This window comes from Tamandua tetradactyla, chromosome 11, assembly GCF_023851605.1.
Source record: "Tamandua tetradactyla isolate mTamTet1 chromosome 11, mTamTet1.pri, whole genome shotgun sequence".
NCBI classification, from domain to species: Eukaryota; Metazoa; Chordata; class Mammalia; order Pilosa; family Myrmecophagidae; genus Tamandua; species Tamandua tetradactyla.
In genome coordinates, this window is record NC_135337.1 from 64,282,801 (window position 1) to 64,299,839 (window position 17,039).

General features: G+C 42.0%; 2 protein-coding genes across 2 annotated transcripts in view; one reads left to right on the forward strand and one right to left on the reverse strand.

Annotated features, from left to right (window-relative positions):
* SLC22A3 (solute carrier family 22 member 3) overlaps positions 1–9,339 on the forward strand; it is a 113,273-nt gene extending 103,934 nt beyond the window's left edge. The window contains exons 10-11 of the mRNA XM_077120776.1: positions 968–1,067; positions 7,726–9,339. Of these exons, the coding sequence (XP_076976891.1) occupies positions 968–1,067; positions 7,726–7,786 (161 nt within the window). The 3' untranslated portion in view covers positions 7,787–9,339. The remainder of the gene's footprint in view (positions 1–967; positions 1,068–7,725) is intronic.
* Positions 9,340–10,113: 774 nt separating this feature from the next.
* The window catches only part of PLG (plasminogen), a 55,047-nt gene continuing 48,121 nt past the window's right edge, over positions 10,114–17,039 (reverse strand). The window contains exons 17-19 of the mRNA XM_077120777.1: positions 16,022–16,128; positions 11,106–11,251; positions 10,114–10,504 (exon numbers count right to left, since the gene is read on the reverse strand). Coding sequence (XP_076976892.1) covers positions 10,343–10,504; positions 11,106–11,251; positions 16,022–16,128 — 415 coding nt within the window. The 3' untranslated portion in view covers positions 10,114–10,342. The remainder of the gene's footprint in view (positions 10,505–11,105; positions 11,252–16,021; positions 16,129–17,039) is intronic.

A 17,039-nucleotide genomic window follows, 5' to 3' on the forward strand; every position in this document is an offset into this window, starting at 1 on the left:
AAGCAGAAGTAATAAATACTCAAAACTCATCACTTCCTAATTCGTTTGCTCCATTTTACTGGTGTTTCTATTCTTGATGCTGTGTATACTTGTTGTATCCCTATGGTAATGATACTGCATAATGAGGTGATATTGGGCATCTCTTCCCAGCTCTGCAGGCAACAATGTCACGTTGGTAGTTCAAAACCATCCATGGTGGGGGTGTTTGCACCAATGGAAATGGGCAAATGTTATAAACCAGCGCTTTATTTTCCAGAAAGCCAGTTATTTAACATTTACCAGCACGACACTAGGATAGGAGGATGTAACGAAAATGGGAGAGGATGGTATTTTAAGAAGTTTGACTCTAAAGAACAGAAAAAAAGGAAGATGGTAACTGGGGGATAATGTGGGGTTGAGGGAAGGCACATTAAAGAGAGGAGGTTCTAATATGTTTGGATGCTTCTGTGGTAGGTTGAGTATATTGGAGGGAGGGGATTAATCACTAAGTGAGGCTCCCCAAAATACTGGCATAGGTGGGCACCACTCTTGTGGAGAAATAGAGACAGGTCTTCCAGTATAATGTGATATAAGTAGGAAAAGAAGGGTGAGGTGCAGGTAAGTTGTATTGTTGGTAAAAGGAAGTTGAAAGGTTTCTCACTGATGACTTGCATTTTGTTGAGATCTCCTTTGAGCGTTTGGCCCTTAGTAGGTTCTCAATAAATACTTGTCAGAAGAGTGAGTGAGGAGTATGGGGCATTGATATTGTACAGGGTCGGAGGAAGGTAGAGTACATTGATATTGTACAGAGTCGGAAATCATGGCAGAGGCGAAAAGGAGAGCCCACTGGGGAACCAGGAGGCTGCAAGGCAGCTGTTGAAGGCTAGTTCAGGGCAGCGAGAATAGCTGCCTCCAGAAATAGCAGGTAGGGGTGAGAGGGCCAGGGCCTGCCCTTCTGGTACAGTACCGCCTTTCTCCTCTCTCCTAGGAATCCTGGCTTCTATCTGCGGTGGCCTCGTTATGCTTTTGCCTGAAACCAAGGGTATTGCCTTGCCAGAGACAGTGGATGATGTAGAAAAACTTGACAGGTATCGTATGAAATCCAACTCCTCCTAAACGTAAATGGCATTTCACAGCTCAAAGGAAAAGGTGTTGAGAAAACGGAATATCCATGGGGAAAAAATCATATGAAATCCCCATCTTCCATCCTAAACAAAAGTTCAAAGTCAGTAAAAATGTTAATGTAAAATAAGATACTAAAAGAATCTGCTTATTGTTTAGATTTGGTTGTCAAGACAGAAGAATTTCTCTACATTAGGCCTTAAAACTCAGATGCAATCTGAGAGGAAAGATTTTTTGCTTTGACAAAGTGGGAATAACTTAAATGTGTATCAATAAAGAATGGGTTGAAGAATGATAATATATTCATAATATGTATTATTATACAGAAATTAAAATGGAGGTCCATCTTTATGTAATTATGTGGAAAGCGTTTCAAGATTTATTATAAAGTGAAAAGTCACCAAATAACTGAATAATGAATTAGAATATTTATTTGTAAATAAAACCAATAGCAGTTCCTCTATAAAGCTGAATAGGAAGATGATAGAAAAATCATAGATTTAGAGATAGGTAATAGATAGATAGACAAATAGATATAGAAATAGATCAATCAAACTTTAAGCAACCTCACAGCAGTTTTTTTCCTTCTCGATAAATAACTGAAGGAGATTGGGAAGAGGGTAGAAATCCGATATTTTTGCAGTACCTCTGTGATAGATGATTTCACATATGTTACTTAATACTCACAAGGATTTTCTGCAATAGAAACTATTATCCTCACTTTTTGTATAACTAGGAAACTGAGGCTCAGAAAGGTTCCATAACTTCGGGCTCTTGATTGGTATTGATTCTTTCCAGTGTACAAGTCTGATTCCTTTTGTGTAGTCTTATGATTTTATTCTTTCTGATTATGGAATTCTTTTTCTTTTCTAAAACTTTTTATTTTGAAATACTTTCAAACTTATAGGACAGTTACAAAGATAATACAGACCCCATACAGAGACTTCTAATATGCCCTCTTTCCTCCAGATACCTTGATCCATGCATTTAAAAATTTTGCCACACTTCCATACCATTCTATTTACCTGTCCATCTGTCTATCTGACTGTCTATTTATCAATCCATTTCTGAGCACTTTCTTGTAGGTTGTGTACATCATGCACCTTGAATATTTAATACTGCCTTGTACGTTTACAAGAACAAGGGTATTTTGTCATATAACCACCTAAAGTGCAGTTATCTAGTTGAAGAATATTAACATCAACATAATATTTGTGGTCTATCATGCAGTTTCTTCATACTTCCCAGTAATGTCCTTTTGAGCCTTTTCTCCGGCTTGGTTAGATCCCATCCAGGATCACATATTGCATTTAATTGTCATTGGCTCTTTCATTGCTCTTTTTTTTTTACATTGTGGACACACATATACAACATAAGCTTTCCCATCTCAACTGTACCCAAGCATACTATTCAGTGGGATTAACCGCATTCACAACATTGCAGTAACCTCACCACCTTCCATTTCTAAGACATCCCCATTTCCCCAAACGGAAACCCTACACCCTTTATGCATCAACTCCCAGTTTGCCCCGAGCTCACCACTGGCAGCCTGTACTCTAATTTCTGTCTCTTTGAGCTTGCCTGTTATCCAGTATTTTATGTGTTGTTACCGTGGGTTTAAATTTAATCCTAAATCTATAACAATCTTGTTTTGATACAAATTTAACTTCTATAGTATACACAAACTATGTTCCTATACCCATCTATCCCCCACCTTTACGTAGTATGTGCCACAGATTACATGTTTATACCTTATGAGTCCCAAACCACTGATTTATCATTATGTGGTATGCATTTGCCTTTTAGATCCCATAGGAAGTAAAAAGTGGAGCTACAAACCAAAAATACAATAGCACTGGCATTTATATTACTCATTTTCATTGCCTTTAATGGTGATCCTTATTCTTCATGCAGCTTCAATCAATAGTCTATTGTTTTTTCATTTCAACCTGCTGAAACTCTCTTTGGCATCTCTCGTAGGGTCTGTCTAGTCGTGGCGAACTCTCCCAGCCTTTGTTTATCTGCAAATGTCGTAATCTCATCTTCATTTTTTTTAAATTGTGGTCTTCAACCTCATTAGTTCTTTTTGGTTCCTTTCTAAAATTTCTATCTCTTTATTGAGATTCTCATATTATTCATTCATTGTTTTCTTGATATCCTTTAGTTCTTTCTCCGGGTTTCCTTCATCTCCTTGAGCATATTGAAGATCATTTTTGTAAATCTTTTGTAATAGGTCTATGCCCATAGTCTGGTCTTTTGAATTGAAGTGGTGTTTTCTGGGTTTTTATCCTCTTCCTTTGGATAAGTCAACAATTCCTGTTTCTTTGCTTTCTGGGCATTTAGTATATTTAATATATTAAAATATTATATCTGAGTTTAGTCCCTTAGCTGTCTGTTTCTCGAATTTATACCCAGCAACTCACCCTTATTTTTAAAAGATAGTTTTGCAGGATATAGAATTCATGCTTGGCAATTTGTAACATTTTTTTATTGTGAAATAGAACATATTACAAAAAAAAAGCACTAAATGTCAAAGCACACTGCAACAATCAGTTATAGAACAGTTTTCAGAGTTTGGTATGGGATACAATTCCACAATTTTAGGTTTTTCCTTCTGGCTGCTTCAAGACATTAGAGACTAAAAGAAATATCAAAACAGTGATTCAACAGTCACACTCATGTGTTAAATCCTATCTTCTCTGTTATAACTCCACCTTTTTTTTTTATCTTTCTCCCAGTCTTTTGGGGTATTTGTACTACACCTATGCTAACTTTTTCATGTTGTAAAAGGCTATCTATACTATGAGATAGGGGAATGGAACTAGTTGATGTTCTGGAGAGGCTGGCCTCTCTGGGTTTCATGACTTATCTGGCCTAGGAACTCAGCTGGAGATTGCAAGTTTCTATAATGTAATCATAGTACATGGAAACTGTAGAATCTCAGATAAAGCCCTGGGTTGTTCTTTAGGGTTGGCAGGGATGGTTTTGGTTGGTGTTGGCAAATCATGGTAAATAGTAATACCTACATGGTTGGCAAGTTTTCTCTTTTAGCACTTTTAATATATCATCCTACTGCCTTCTTGCCTCCATGGTTCTAGGTGAAAATTGGCACTTAATCCTATAGAGACTTTCTTGAACACCTCTCAATAGTCTCTTAGTACTCATCTGTTGTTTTCCTGATTTCCTTTAATTCTTTGCTTCTCTCTGTGGCTTTCAGCAGTCTCCCTTTATCTTTGGCATTTGACAATTTGATTATAATATGTTGCTGTGTGGATCTATTTGGGTTTGGTGTTAACTGAATGTCTTGGATGTGTATATTTATGTCTTTTATCAAATTAGGGAAGTTTTCAGATACTTTATCTTAGAATATTCACTCGTTCCTTTCTCTCTTTGGTCTCCTTCTAGGACTCCCGTAATGCATATACTGGTATGCTTGATGGTGTCCCACAGCTTCCCCAGGCTCTGTCTACTTTTCATTCTTTCCTCTTTATACTCCTCAGACTGGATGATTTCAATGATCTTATCTTCAAATTCTCTGCTTCTTTCTTCTGCCAGTTCCCCTCTAGGAAATTTTTAATTTTTGTTACTGAGTCTTAAGCTCTGATTCCTTTTAATAGTTTATACCTCTCAATATTCTCTTAGTATTCATCTGTTATTTTCCTGATTTCCTTTAATTCTTTGTCCATGTTTTCCCCTAGGGCTTTGAGCATGCTTAGGACTATTTTTTAACGTCTTTATCTAGTATGTCCCAGATCTGGTCCTCTTTATTAATGGTTTCTAATGAGTGAATCTTCTCCTTTGGCTGAGAAATTGATTCCTGTTTCTTTGTAGGTTTCATGATCCTTTGTTGAAAGCAGGGCATTTGGTAGTTTAAAGTGTTATTATTGGAATTTTGACTTTGAGGCACTTGCTCCCTAAGTTTGCATCCAGCTAGTGTTATGACAGAGCTTTCCTTGAATGCCAGGAGCTAATTGAAAGAAGCAAAGAATACAAAAAAAAAAGAAAAGGAACAAAAAGAAAATACCTTTCCAGTCTTTTCAGATTGATGATTATGGGTGCTTTCCTTCAGGGTTTATCCATACAATGAATTAAGAGAATTGCTTGAGGCCAAAGTGTAGGGACCTCCCTGATCCTTTCTGCACATGTATTTTTTTTCTTGGACGTGCATGTGGCCCTAGAAATTCTCCCTGTGTTGATACAGATAAGAATATTCCCTCTTCCTTAAGAAGCAGTTTCCTCTGGTCCCCGGTACTGCACTGTATGTCCTACAGCCATCAGTCCTTTGCTCTAGGCAATCATAACTTGACTGCTGTCCCACAGCAAGAGCTCATGATCTGCCCTCTACACACAAGGCAAACTCTGGGACAATGAATCCATGACAACTGTTATCGCTCAGTCCCTCAGTCACCACCGGAGAGATTGTGCCAGGCATATATACTCACGGAACTCATGCAGGTTACTCTGCTCTCACACAGGGAAATGGGCAAGCTCTGCACTGAGCAAGTAAGGGGTGGAGGAGTGGCCAGCCAGGACACCACATGATCCTACCACTTTTAAGTTGCCTTTTGCTTGATTCGGCACTCATTCTATTGCTGCAGTTGTTTAACTGTCTTCTGGAGCTTAGAGAAAGATGTTCCTGCCTGTTCTTGACGGTTGTTCTGTGGGGGAATGGAACTTTGGAGCTCTGCACTCTGCCAAGTTGATCAGGCAATATGATGAAATGTTTTTAACAGTGAGTGTCTTCCTGGCATGATTGTATATTTCTCTCTTCAGATCCTCTTTTAATCAGGTAGCAATTCTTTGCAGGGTCTCAAGTGTGGTTTTCCATACTTTCAGAACTTTCCAAGGTATATCTAACTTACACAGTTATTTCCTTCTATTCCCTCTGTCCTGTTTCTTGATGCTATTTTGAGAGATGCTATTGATTAATCATCTGAGGATGTTCTTAAGAAAGACCTTTCGGGTGGGCCACGGGAGGCTCAGCAGGCAGAGTTCTTGCCTGCCATGCCAGAGACCCGGGTTCAATTCCCGATGCCTGTCCATGCAAAAAAAAAGACCTTTCATTGTACTCAAAAGAATATCATTAAATCATTCCTATTGGTTGGCTCCTGACAGGCGTGGCCTATTGGAAGAGAGGAAGGTGTGTGCCCTGTGAAGTAAACCAGACCAGTTTCTCACACTAGTTTGGAAGAAAAATGATAGATCATAGCTTATTCCTCACTCAAAGTTCTACCTCCGTTTCAGCCTAGAACAACGCTACCTGCGGTTTGGTGGGGGAGGGGAGACTTTCTTTAAGACCCTGCCATTTTGTAAACCAGAATTAAGTTGTAAATGAAATTCTCTCTTAATCTGTTTGAAGTAGGGTCTTGCTTCATCCACACAGGAGAAATGCTTTGCCAATTGTGTCACCACAGACAATTGTTTGGTTTCATTAGGGTATGGGGGCAGGGCCAGGGGGGTCTGTGGGGGGGGGGCGGCATCCAGTCCTGTCACCTGATCTTATCAATGCTACGAGACCCAGAGACATAAGAATGTTCACCGAGGCTGAAGCGGGGAAATCTGTGAGTAAGGAACTGGGACTTAAAGAGGAATTTCTCATGCCCTAAAGTCACGGTTCAGGGTAGGGATACCCTGGAGAATATCCCTGCCAGGATTACCAGATCACAAGCCAGGCTTCCTGCTGGTGGCAAAATCCTGTACACACGCCACTGGGGCTCAAGGCCTCCACCCTTTAGTGGCACACCTTCCTTTTCTGTTATTACTTGCTGCCCTAGCGCCTTAATGCAGCTTATGCCAATATTCTGAGAGGATTGCTTCCTACCTTTTTATTTCTCTCCATTTGCTGCTGCCTGTTTAAGAGAATAACACTCATTCTTGATTCCCAACCCAGTCAAGGGTCAGATTTTCCAACTCATCAGGAAAAAATGGAAGAAGAGGGAGTCATTTGAAATCAGAATTTCTACTAACCCAGTTGTATTAAACTTAAACGACTGGAAGAAATGGAATTTTGGAGGGGGTTGTCGAAATGGTGTACAGGCAAAATTAATATCCAACCAATATATAAATACAAAGAATTACACGAACCAAAATTCAAGTTATAGAAATGTTTTTCAGTTTGAAAGTTTCCATAATAAAAAATTGGGTAAATTAATTAATTATACTTGGTCCCTACCCATGGGAAAAAAATCTAGTAAAAGTATGGCGTAGTACAAATTAAGCACTTTAATTGCTTCCCTCACTTGTTAACTCTGGGAAAAAAATTATTTGAACCAGTAATTGTCCCTTTAATACAACATTAAATTATGAAATCAGTTCTACTACCTTTTGATTGCATCCACAGCTCTACTTCCAAACCATCAGTAGAAATTTCTAAAGACTTTTATATGCTCTAATGCTAATTAATACTTGCCTGTGGTCTGAAAGCAGATTAAAAGTGAGCGTGGAGATGGTTAAATATTTCTAGCCTCTCATTTCTGTTACCTTTGAGTTGGGTTTCTCTGAGAAGTTGTGCATGAGTATATTTGATCAAATATCAACTATGGTATTAAGTAATAAAAAGACTTTCTTCCAAGTAATTACATAATCTTTCATAAGGACTTTCTCTTTTCTCCTTTGTTTTCTTAGCCCACATTCCTGCAAATGTGGCAGGAAAAAGAAAAGCCAAGTTTCAAGCTCTCATCTTTAAGATCCCTGCAAAAAACAGAGGGAAGGAGCTATACAGTCTGATATTCCTGGCAAAGATGTGCCCTGTGCAGTTGTGTGTGTCAATTTCTGCTGCATTTTTTCCTGTGCAGTTAAACAAAGGTTTTTAATACTATACAAAGACATTCAAACTACCCCCAGAGTATTTTTGTATAATGTTGGATGAATTAGGACTAAAAGTGCTATTGGAGTTCCCGGGAACACATAAGATATGGTCCGTTTAAGACAGTGCCATTCTTTCTGAGCCTAGAGAATTTTTCTTCTGTTGAGCACAGGTCTCTGATCTGGTGGGTTAACAAGAGATGAGTGCAGCCTCCCATCCCAGTCTCATGACAGCTGCCCTCAGGAATGTGGGAGGTGTGAACAAAGGATTTGGGAAAGGTGTACAGGAATCAGGCCATCAAATCTACTCAAGGGACTGCTTACCAAATGTTCTGAAGATTCCACAGAGGATGAGGATTCTGGAAGCCAGCTAATGAAGACACTGAACCTAAGAATCTTTGAGCCACATGGGACAAGAGCCTTTGCTTTCTCTTCTGCCTTGATTTCTGTAGGCCTTTGTAGCATGGAGCGGTCAACCATCCTCCTTCTACACCGCTCTGTAGCATCAAGGGTACTAGGCACGGTTTGGGCACTGTGCCTTAAATGAAACAAATGTGCTATACCATTAGAGGAGTTGGCAATATTATTTATGAAATCAGGTTTTAGTCCTGAGATGAGTATTTGAGATACTTATGGTCATCCTTTAGTGGACACTTAGAGCTACATACTCAGTTCTTCACTGAACCAAGCCTATGGAAAATGATTTCATGGGTCTTAAAAGGAAAGGGATATTTATCTTATATTTGTGAGTTCTATTCTACAGTAGTGTCCAGGGTCAAGGTGAAAAACATGGACAGTTCTCACTGAGTCTTTGCACTCCTAGCTTATCTTGAAAAGACACTTACATTTTAATTTAAAAGAGAGGCCAAGTATATCCATGCTTAAAATAATGCGCAGCGGCCTTGTAAGCAACTGTATGGATACTAACACGAGATTTGATTTTTTCTTCTGTTATTGGGAATTTTGAAATGTGGAACTTATAAACAAGTATGTTCTTTTCCCTGTGTTCTGCTTTGTATATTATATTTGTTACTTTTTCCAGTACATTATATATCCTGTGCAGAATTTTTAATGAATTATTTTGTGTGGACGAGCAGAAAATGGGCACCAAAGGGAAATCTTGTTGCCAATGAGGAAGAAAATTTTTATATAAAGAGCACGAGACAATGTGTACCACATGCATGCTCATTATAAAATAAAGCTTTTTTAATCCTGGAAGCGCATTAGAATTGAATATGAATGTTTTATTTTACAATGAAATAAACACAGCTCTTTGAAGATTTAATGCTGTATTCACCTTTATTCACAGATGTTTGTCTTTTCGCTTTCGTTGAACTTCTCCTTACTTTAAGGTGACTGTTGCTTTCTGATACCATCACCTTTGAATTGTATTTCGAGTGAGATTTTGGTTCCAGTAACAATAAAAAAAAAATTGTCAAGAAAAATAAAAATTCATCCTTTCTTTTCCTTTAGAACATGTTTCCCATTAAAACACTATTCCCATATGACAGCATGTGCTGCATGCTGTTTTAAACCCAGGCAGCCAACTGGCAATGGAAGATAAGTGGCCCACCGCCAGTATTTATTTGTTGTTCCTTTATAGGCTTTTGACACCCTCGCTAGACCCCTGTCTCACCCCCTGAAGCATCCAGCCTATGAGTTTGGTCTGGTCTTACACTCCACTGCCCAGGTCACTTCATGATAGGCAGCTCTATGCTCGGTATTTCCCGTGCTGGCTAAAGTCAAGTTGTGGGTAACAAATTGCATTCCCAAGAACAGAGCTTATCGTTGTGACTCCCCATACCTGTTGCAGCTCTGAAAACATTCATCTCAGAGCCCTAAACAGAGATATCACAGAGGCCTCAAGCAGTCTACAGCTGACAGAGTGAATATCCTAGGTAACTTGTTAGGACATTGCAGCTCTCTTTTCTGTGATCTTATAGGCTCCTTAGTCTTTTATGCAATTATGCCTTATGAAAAAGAGCCAAATTAACTAAAATTATGTTAGAATTGCACTATTTAAAATTGGAGGTGTGGGGCAGGCCATGATGGCTCAGCAGGCAAAGTTCTCCCCTGCCATGCTGGAGACCTGGGTTCATTTCCCGGTGCCTGCCCATGCAAAAAAAAAAAAAAATTGGAGGTGTGAAAAATGAATGAAGAATGTGTAGGCATTGCAGAGCTAAAAAGATCAATAAGAGTCAAGGTGAGTACAGACTTTACACAGTTTATTTGCGACAAACATCACAGCTGTATTGCCTTATTATTCCAGAAGCTAGCAATGCATGGACAGGAAACAATTGATCCACAATAATACTAAAAACGTTGAGGTTTCACAGTAGATGGTAGCCAAGTACAGTGTCCTAGTTTGATTATTGTCAATTATTTCTGAACATACTAAGTTCCCTCCCCATGTTCCAGTCTCTAGTCACCCATCCAATTAATTATTTTTCATTATTCCTTCAATCCAAGTCACAAACCTGGAGACACGAACATAAACACCAGGCTTATTGGGTCGTGCACACCCAAGGCCCCAAGAAGTGACCCCTTGTAAAATGTATTTGTCCTTCTCGAAGCAAACCAGAGGTCCTCCACTGTCACCCTATGTAGAAGGAAGGGAAAAGGACATGTGAGAGTTAAACCACCATCCTTTCGTTATGGAATGTCATCCTATTTTCTCTAAACACATATTTTCTCTAAAGCCATTGCTTTCCAGTCACAGAGTAACTTATTAACATATTATTTGAGCATCTGTTGTGCTCAACTATTTACTATGATATGTTCAATAAACCACATCATTTAGTCTTTCCTGGGGGAAAAAAAATCCCTTGTGAATACTGTATTCATCCTCACCTCCTTCCTTGGGGTTTCTCGGAGGTAGGGCTCACCCCAAAACACATTTGGATAGCGGTGCAGTTGGTTTTGGAAGTGCCATCACCCAAGACCCTTCCACCAGTGAGCTCCGAAATTGTGGCATTGGGAATGAGCCAAACCTTACTACTTTACTAGTGAGAAGGAACTCAAGGCCACAAACCTCCTTCGATGTTCTGAATAAGTGTTCAGGGGAAGCCCTAAAGGGTTTTGGAGACAATATTTTGACCGTGGCTTCCACCAAACAGATCTTCTTAAATTCACTGGTTTGGGACTGAAATATTTATGGGGCCAGCGCTAGACAGACTTTGATGTGTTTCAGCTTTTCTTACCTGGCAGCTGTCCGTGCCTCCAGCCAAATGCCCAGCGCAAAGCTCCGTCGATCTGACCCTCCCATTCAAATACTCATAACGATTGCACACTTTATTTTCAATCACAGGGAGCTGGGCTTCCTTGAGGAGCCCTGCACCAAAGGTACCTGTGTTGAAAAAGACCAAAGAAATGGTTACTGGGTCCCAAATACGTTCACAGGGAAACTTCCAGAAAAACACAGCAGTGCTGTTAGGTCTTTTATTTGTCCCTGAGGTTGGATAAAACAAAGCAGTTCCTAGTACTGCTAGAACATGTCTTGGTTTGGTTTGGTTTTTCTCTTGCCCCCGGAAAGCATAAACATTACATAGGATTTTATGTTCCCACAGACCTGGATTGAACAATCTGGACTTCTTCATGGTTTTTTTGCTTTTGGTTGCTGTTATTTTTTTGTTGGTTTGTGTGTTTTTATGGGGTGCTTCCTTTTGTCTCCTTTTAAAACTACAAACGAGTAACTTTTAGTATGTTAAGAAAGTTTGCAAAATATGACTGCTACTATTTTTATTTAATCTCTTTCAGGCTCTTTTATATGCATATTTACTTATCTCAAATTGTAGAATTTCACATCTTGATACATTTCACTTAACATTATATCACAAGGACTTTTTCATAATGCTACAGTCTTCAAAATCAATATTTTAGAGGCTACATAATATTCATACAGTAGATGTGATAACCATTTATATATATATATATATATATATATATTTCTTTTTTGTGTGTGTATGCTGTATGGCGGGGTCCACATTTCATTCTTTTTCCATGTGAATAGCCCATTCTTGCAGCTCCATTTATTGAATTTTTCTGTCTTTTGTTTGCTTGTTTTTGGGAAGTGCACAGGCTGGGAATTAAACCCAGGTCTCCCACATGGCAGGCGAGAATTCTACCACTGAGCTACTCTTGCACCCCAACAACCATTTATATTTAAAGAAAAACATAGCTACTTTGGTCGGACTTCACCTTCTCAGGCACAAGCTTATATGGTGCGTCTCATTTCAAGTTCACAACAGCCCTGTGAAGTAAGCCCTTTTATCATTTCCCTTTTCACAGTTAAGGAAACAAATTCAGACAGGGTAAGTATTTTGCCAAAGATCATCCAGCCTGTAAATTGCAGACCCGGGATTTGAACCTGGGTCTGTGACATCACTGTCTTCATCACCAAGCTTATTGCCACCTATTGTGGCTTCCAGCACTCTGCATCTTTGGTTCATGTGGTTTATTCATATTCTTTAATATTTTCCTAAATCTAAGTTCCCAGAAGTTATATAGACATATTCATGGCTCCCAATAACATCGCCAAATTATTTCCTAGAAGGGTATGGCAGTGTCAAAATGTCACTGGAAAAAAATCACCACACCCTCTATTTAATATATGTTTTTTACTATTTGCTAATATAATCGGTGGAAATAGTTCTAATTCATTTTCTCATTTATGTTTTTCCAATAATTAGGAAGAGTGGGCATTCTCTCCTCTGGGCCTGTTTCACTAACTCTATTTCTTCTTTTCTGATTAATTACCCTTCATACGTGGGCAAACTGAGAACATTTGCGAAATCGCCAGAGAAAATGCTGATTTCCATTTGAACACGCCCAGGTATGTCTGAGTACTTTTTTCTTTTTCCACAAATAATCCAGTTTTTCCAGTTTTGCAAGCTCAGCTTTCACCAGAGTTTTGCACACACAAAAAAATCACCTCGCTTTGCTCGCATCAAACAGCCAGTGAAATGAGGTACTATCTCATTTCCCAAGACTCTGAATACATGTACTGAATTGTCTTGGCTTTGGAAGACTTAGAAGCAGTCAGACGTTTGCAGGAGCCTCGGAGACCACCGCGGGCTTGGGAAGGAGGGGCTCGTGAGAGTCACCCTCCAAAGCAGAACCCAGGCCTCAGCGGCCCCGGGGAGAGAGGCCGGCCACACGAGCTTCCATGTGGGCCGGGTAGCTGAGCGGAGGGAGAAGCCTTCTCCTTCGGTTGTGTTGAAAAGTCATTCATCCCAGTGTCACTGCGTTCGAGCTGATTTCTGAGTAAAAGGCTTCTGATACCAGTGAACAATCCACCGGGGCTTCAGCGATGCCGATGTGGTTTGCGACACGGTGCTGCCATCTCGTGTCCAGAATAGCAATTACACTTCCGGGGGGCTCCGGGGAAAGACACCTGGAAGGAACAGGCGGGGACGCAGGGCAAGTACAGCCGCGGGTCCCAGGAGGGTCGCTGAAGGCGCCCAGTGATCGCGGATGAAAGGTCAGCAGGGACGCACCCCGGGGTGTGGAGGGTCAGGGTCAGGGGAAACATTGGGAGACCTTCGCGGGAAACGTGAGAACGTGCACCTTCCCCGGGAGGTCGATTTATCTAAGTCTCTCCTAACATGGGTGCGGGGGCTCATGCTCGGTCCTGAGCCCGGCCCGGGGCGTGGGCCGGTCTGTAATAGCGCCTCTGATGACATGTCCAGTAGTTAGGTGCGGACTCATTTGAGAACAGATGTCCGCAGCTCTTCGTAGGATGCGGCCGCGCAGGATCAGGGCGAGCGTGGGTCCCTGGGCCTGGAGACCTTATGTGGAGGGGACTCGGACAGTCAGAGGAGGCGGCGGGAGGGGGACCAGGAGCCAGCCAGGCAAGCCGGGGAAGCCAAGGCTGGTGGGCCCCGGAACCCCACAGGCTCCGGGAGAGGGCACGGCCGGCCCCACCCCGACGGTGGGCTCCCAGCCTCCAAAGCCCCGAGGCAGTGCATTCCTGCCGTGTGAGCCCTCAGGGTGTGTGCTACTTGTCAGAGCGGCCGGATGTCCCTTGGGTTACTTTCTGTGACTCCTCCTGGCCCAAGTAATACTCTGAGAATCACTTTCTGGGTAGAGGCGTGGGTGAGACCAGGAGAGGCAGGGAGTCCAGGGCAGGACTGTGGGTTTAAGGAGGCCCTGGCAGCACTTGTGGGGCATCAGGCAGCCAGGTCTGAGCAGGGCCTCAGCCACACACTAGCTGGGTGATGCTTATTGATGATGCAAGGAGCCCTGTAACTCCTAAAGCACCATCTCCAAGGCCCTGGGCACACCGCACATGCCATCTCAAGCCTCGCAGCAACCTCAGGAGGCGCTATTATTATCCCCATTTAACAGATGAGAAAACTGAGGCTCAGGGAGGTTAAATAACTTGCAGAATGTCACCTTGAAGGTGATGGAGTCCAAATCAAACCCAGACCAGGCTTGGATCTTAACTGAGATACTGTCAGGGACACAGGGGTTTGGGCGGCCTGGCAGCCATTCACCCTGAAACCCCATCAGTCTCTTTAGGGGTTTACCCTTCCCCCATTCTTGGTGGGCGGGGGTGTCTCGCCCCCAACTCTAGGGACAGAAAAGACACGCATCAGTCAGAGCATCTAATCCAGAGATTAGAGCCGAGTCAGTCAACTCACTAATTCTTTCCCTTTTCTGCTTAATCCAATTTGAGTTGGATTTCCTGTCCTGTGCAAGAAAGTGTCACATTCAATGCACCTATACTACATATCATTAATCAGAGACCATTTATTGAGCGCTTACTGTGTCCTACGTGCCATTTGCACATTTTCTCATTTTATCCCCCCACGACAGATTTTGGACCATTTTCCAGAAGAAGAAATGGGGGTGACAAGATTGTGTGACTTTCCTAAGTAACTCCACCTAGTAAGAGGTGGACACAGGTCTGCCGAGTCTCACACCAGGCAGCCGCTCCTGAGACCATCCTTCACAACGCACTGCTCACCTTCTCTGGAGCTCGGCGTTCTCCTCGGCGTTCTCTTTGTAAACAGAAATCATTTCTAACCCATAGGGGTTTGCGGCATTTCAGTTTTAAAAGATACAAAATGCAGAACCCATTAGCACATGTGTAGGTGAGCGCCATTTGAATGAATTCAGTGCTGCCACTTAACTCCCTCTGCTTTGCCTCCGTGCTCACGGGATTCAGATAGGCAAAAAGGCGAGAGCTGGGAAATCCACGGGAGAAGATTTTAAAAGGAGTAGGGAAAGAATTGAAAGAGGGGAGCCAAGTTTGAAATTATCCAGACCACTGGGCTTTAGGCTTTTTTCCTAAGCCATAAAATCTGGGTCCAGATGAAAGCCTATGCAGATGGCTAATGGCTAAACCATTTGCACTGATTTTACAGATGAGGAGTAAAAGGCCAAAGGAGTACAGAGAGGTATAGCAGTGGGTCCAAGTTTTCCAGCCAGTAACAGAAACAGAAGTATTTTCCAGGCCCCCAGCTCCAGCTCCAGTGAGCTTACCCACACTTCTGAGGACAGCGAGGCCAAGTCTAAGCAATGGCTCCAGTGTCCCCTTGGCCAAGGGGCAGCTCTAACGGATATGATTCTCAGGTACACTGTTAAGAGAAGGCCTCTCCAAACACGTAGGACGGGCTGATCCTGCCTCAATGTCCCCAACACCAAATGCCAGCCTAAAACCAGGGAGACCTGGGACGTTTCTTTCTCCTCCCCCAATTACGAATCTCTCATCTCCATAACAGCCTCTCCAACACACATCACACGTGGGTATTTGGGAAGACTCGTCTTGCTATTTTTTGTTGTTGTTTTGCACTATGTTTGGGAACACAGCGTGGCTAGCTTCAAAGGAAAAAACAATTTAACACTTAATTTGTGGGCTTGTGTCAAAACCCAACCAACCTGGAGAAACAACTCTAATTATGGGCTAAGAGACCTCAAGATACGCTCCTTTCTCCTTCCCTCTATCCCTTAATGATGGATTTTGGAGACATAAGGACACGCCATGGGAAGAGGGTTTGATCTTAGCACCCCTTCGTTGGTAGGAATTTGTACAGCTTTTTCAGAAAAGCTCATTTTCTCCTGTAGGCTGTAGGCAAAAACCTATTTGTTGTGTAGGTCGTGGACTGCATCTCACCTTGGGTTTCACCCCAGCCAGTAATATAACATTCCGTTCGGTCAGCAACCACGTAATTGGCAGGTGGCAGGCACGCTGGGATGACTTTTTCAGTGATGATGGCAGGACTGAAAGGAAAACATCTGACGTTACCTGCAGGCGCCCCGCTGGGAGATTCCACCCCCTCTGTTACCTGCAGGCGCCCCGCTGGGAGATTCCACCCCCTCTGTTACCTGCAGGTGCCCCGCTGGGAGATTCCACCCCCTCTGACCGTAGAAGGCCTGCAGGGACACGCTCCCTGCCCCGAGACCCCAGAGTTCCCCGAGTTGGCATTCCCTCGTCTCCCCGACACAGAGCGACGTAGAAAATAACTTTTCATTCTCACACTTGCCGAGGGTATTTTACGCGCTAAACTAAGGTGGCGTTCCATTTAAAAGGCATCAGTTGTGTACAAGGAACTGCTGGTTGCGATCGTCTCTGAGTACAGATAACAAAAAGTCACTTTTCAGGTATAGCCTGTGCGCTCTTGTAATGTTAAACCTTATCTGGGTTTTGTTGGTGTTGTTGAGATGAACTGGTGCTTATTTAATGTCCGGCTCTAATCAGATAGGAGTATGGACACATGCTACTGCTGGACCCTGCGCTGAGCCCAGGTATTTCCATTTTGTCTTTCCACGCGCTTGATGATATTCTAACCACAAGAAATGACTGAAGTTAAAGTTCTTCCACTGCCATCCTGCCCTGCATTCTCAATTCCACATGCCCTTTGAGTTTTAACGATAAAAAGTTTTCCAAACCCATCTCAGGCTGTTGCAGCTCTCTAATTTTTTAGAGAATTCTTGTCACTACTTTCTAAGAAGAATTGAGGGCAGGTAAAATTTTTAAACCCAAAACTTACACATTTCATAAGACCTATGAATTTTGGATATGGGAAAGGGCTTAAAGATTCCTAAATACAGCTCTGTGAATTTAGCAAATTAATCCCATGGATGTACTCCTTCTGTGCAGTGATTTTTTTCTCTCTCTCTTTGAGATGGCC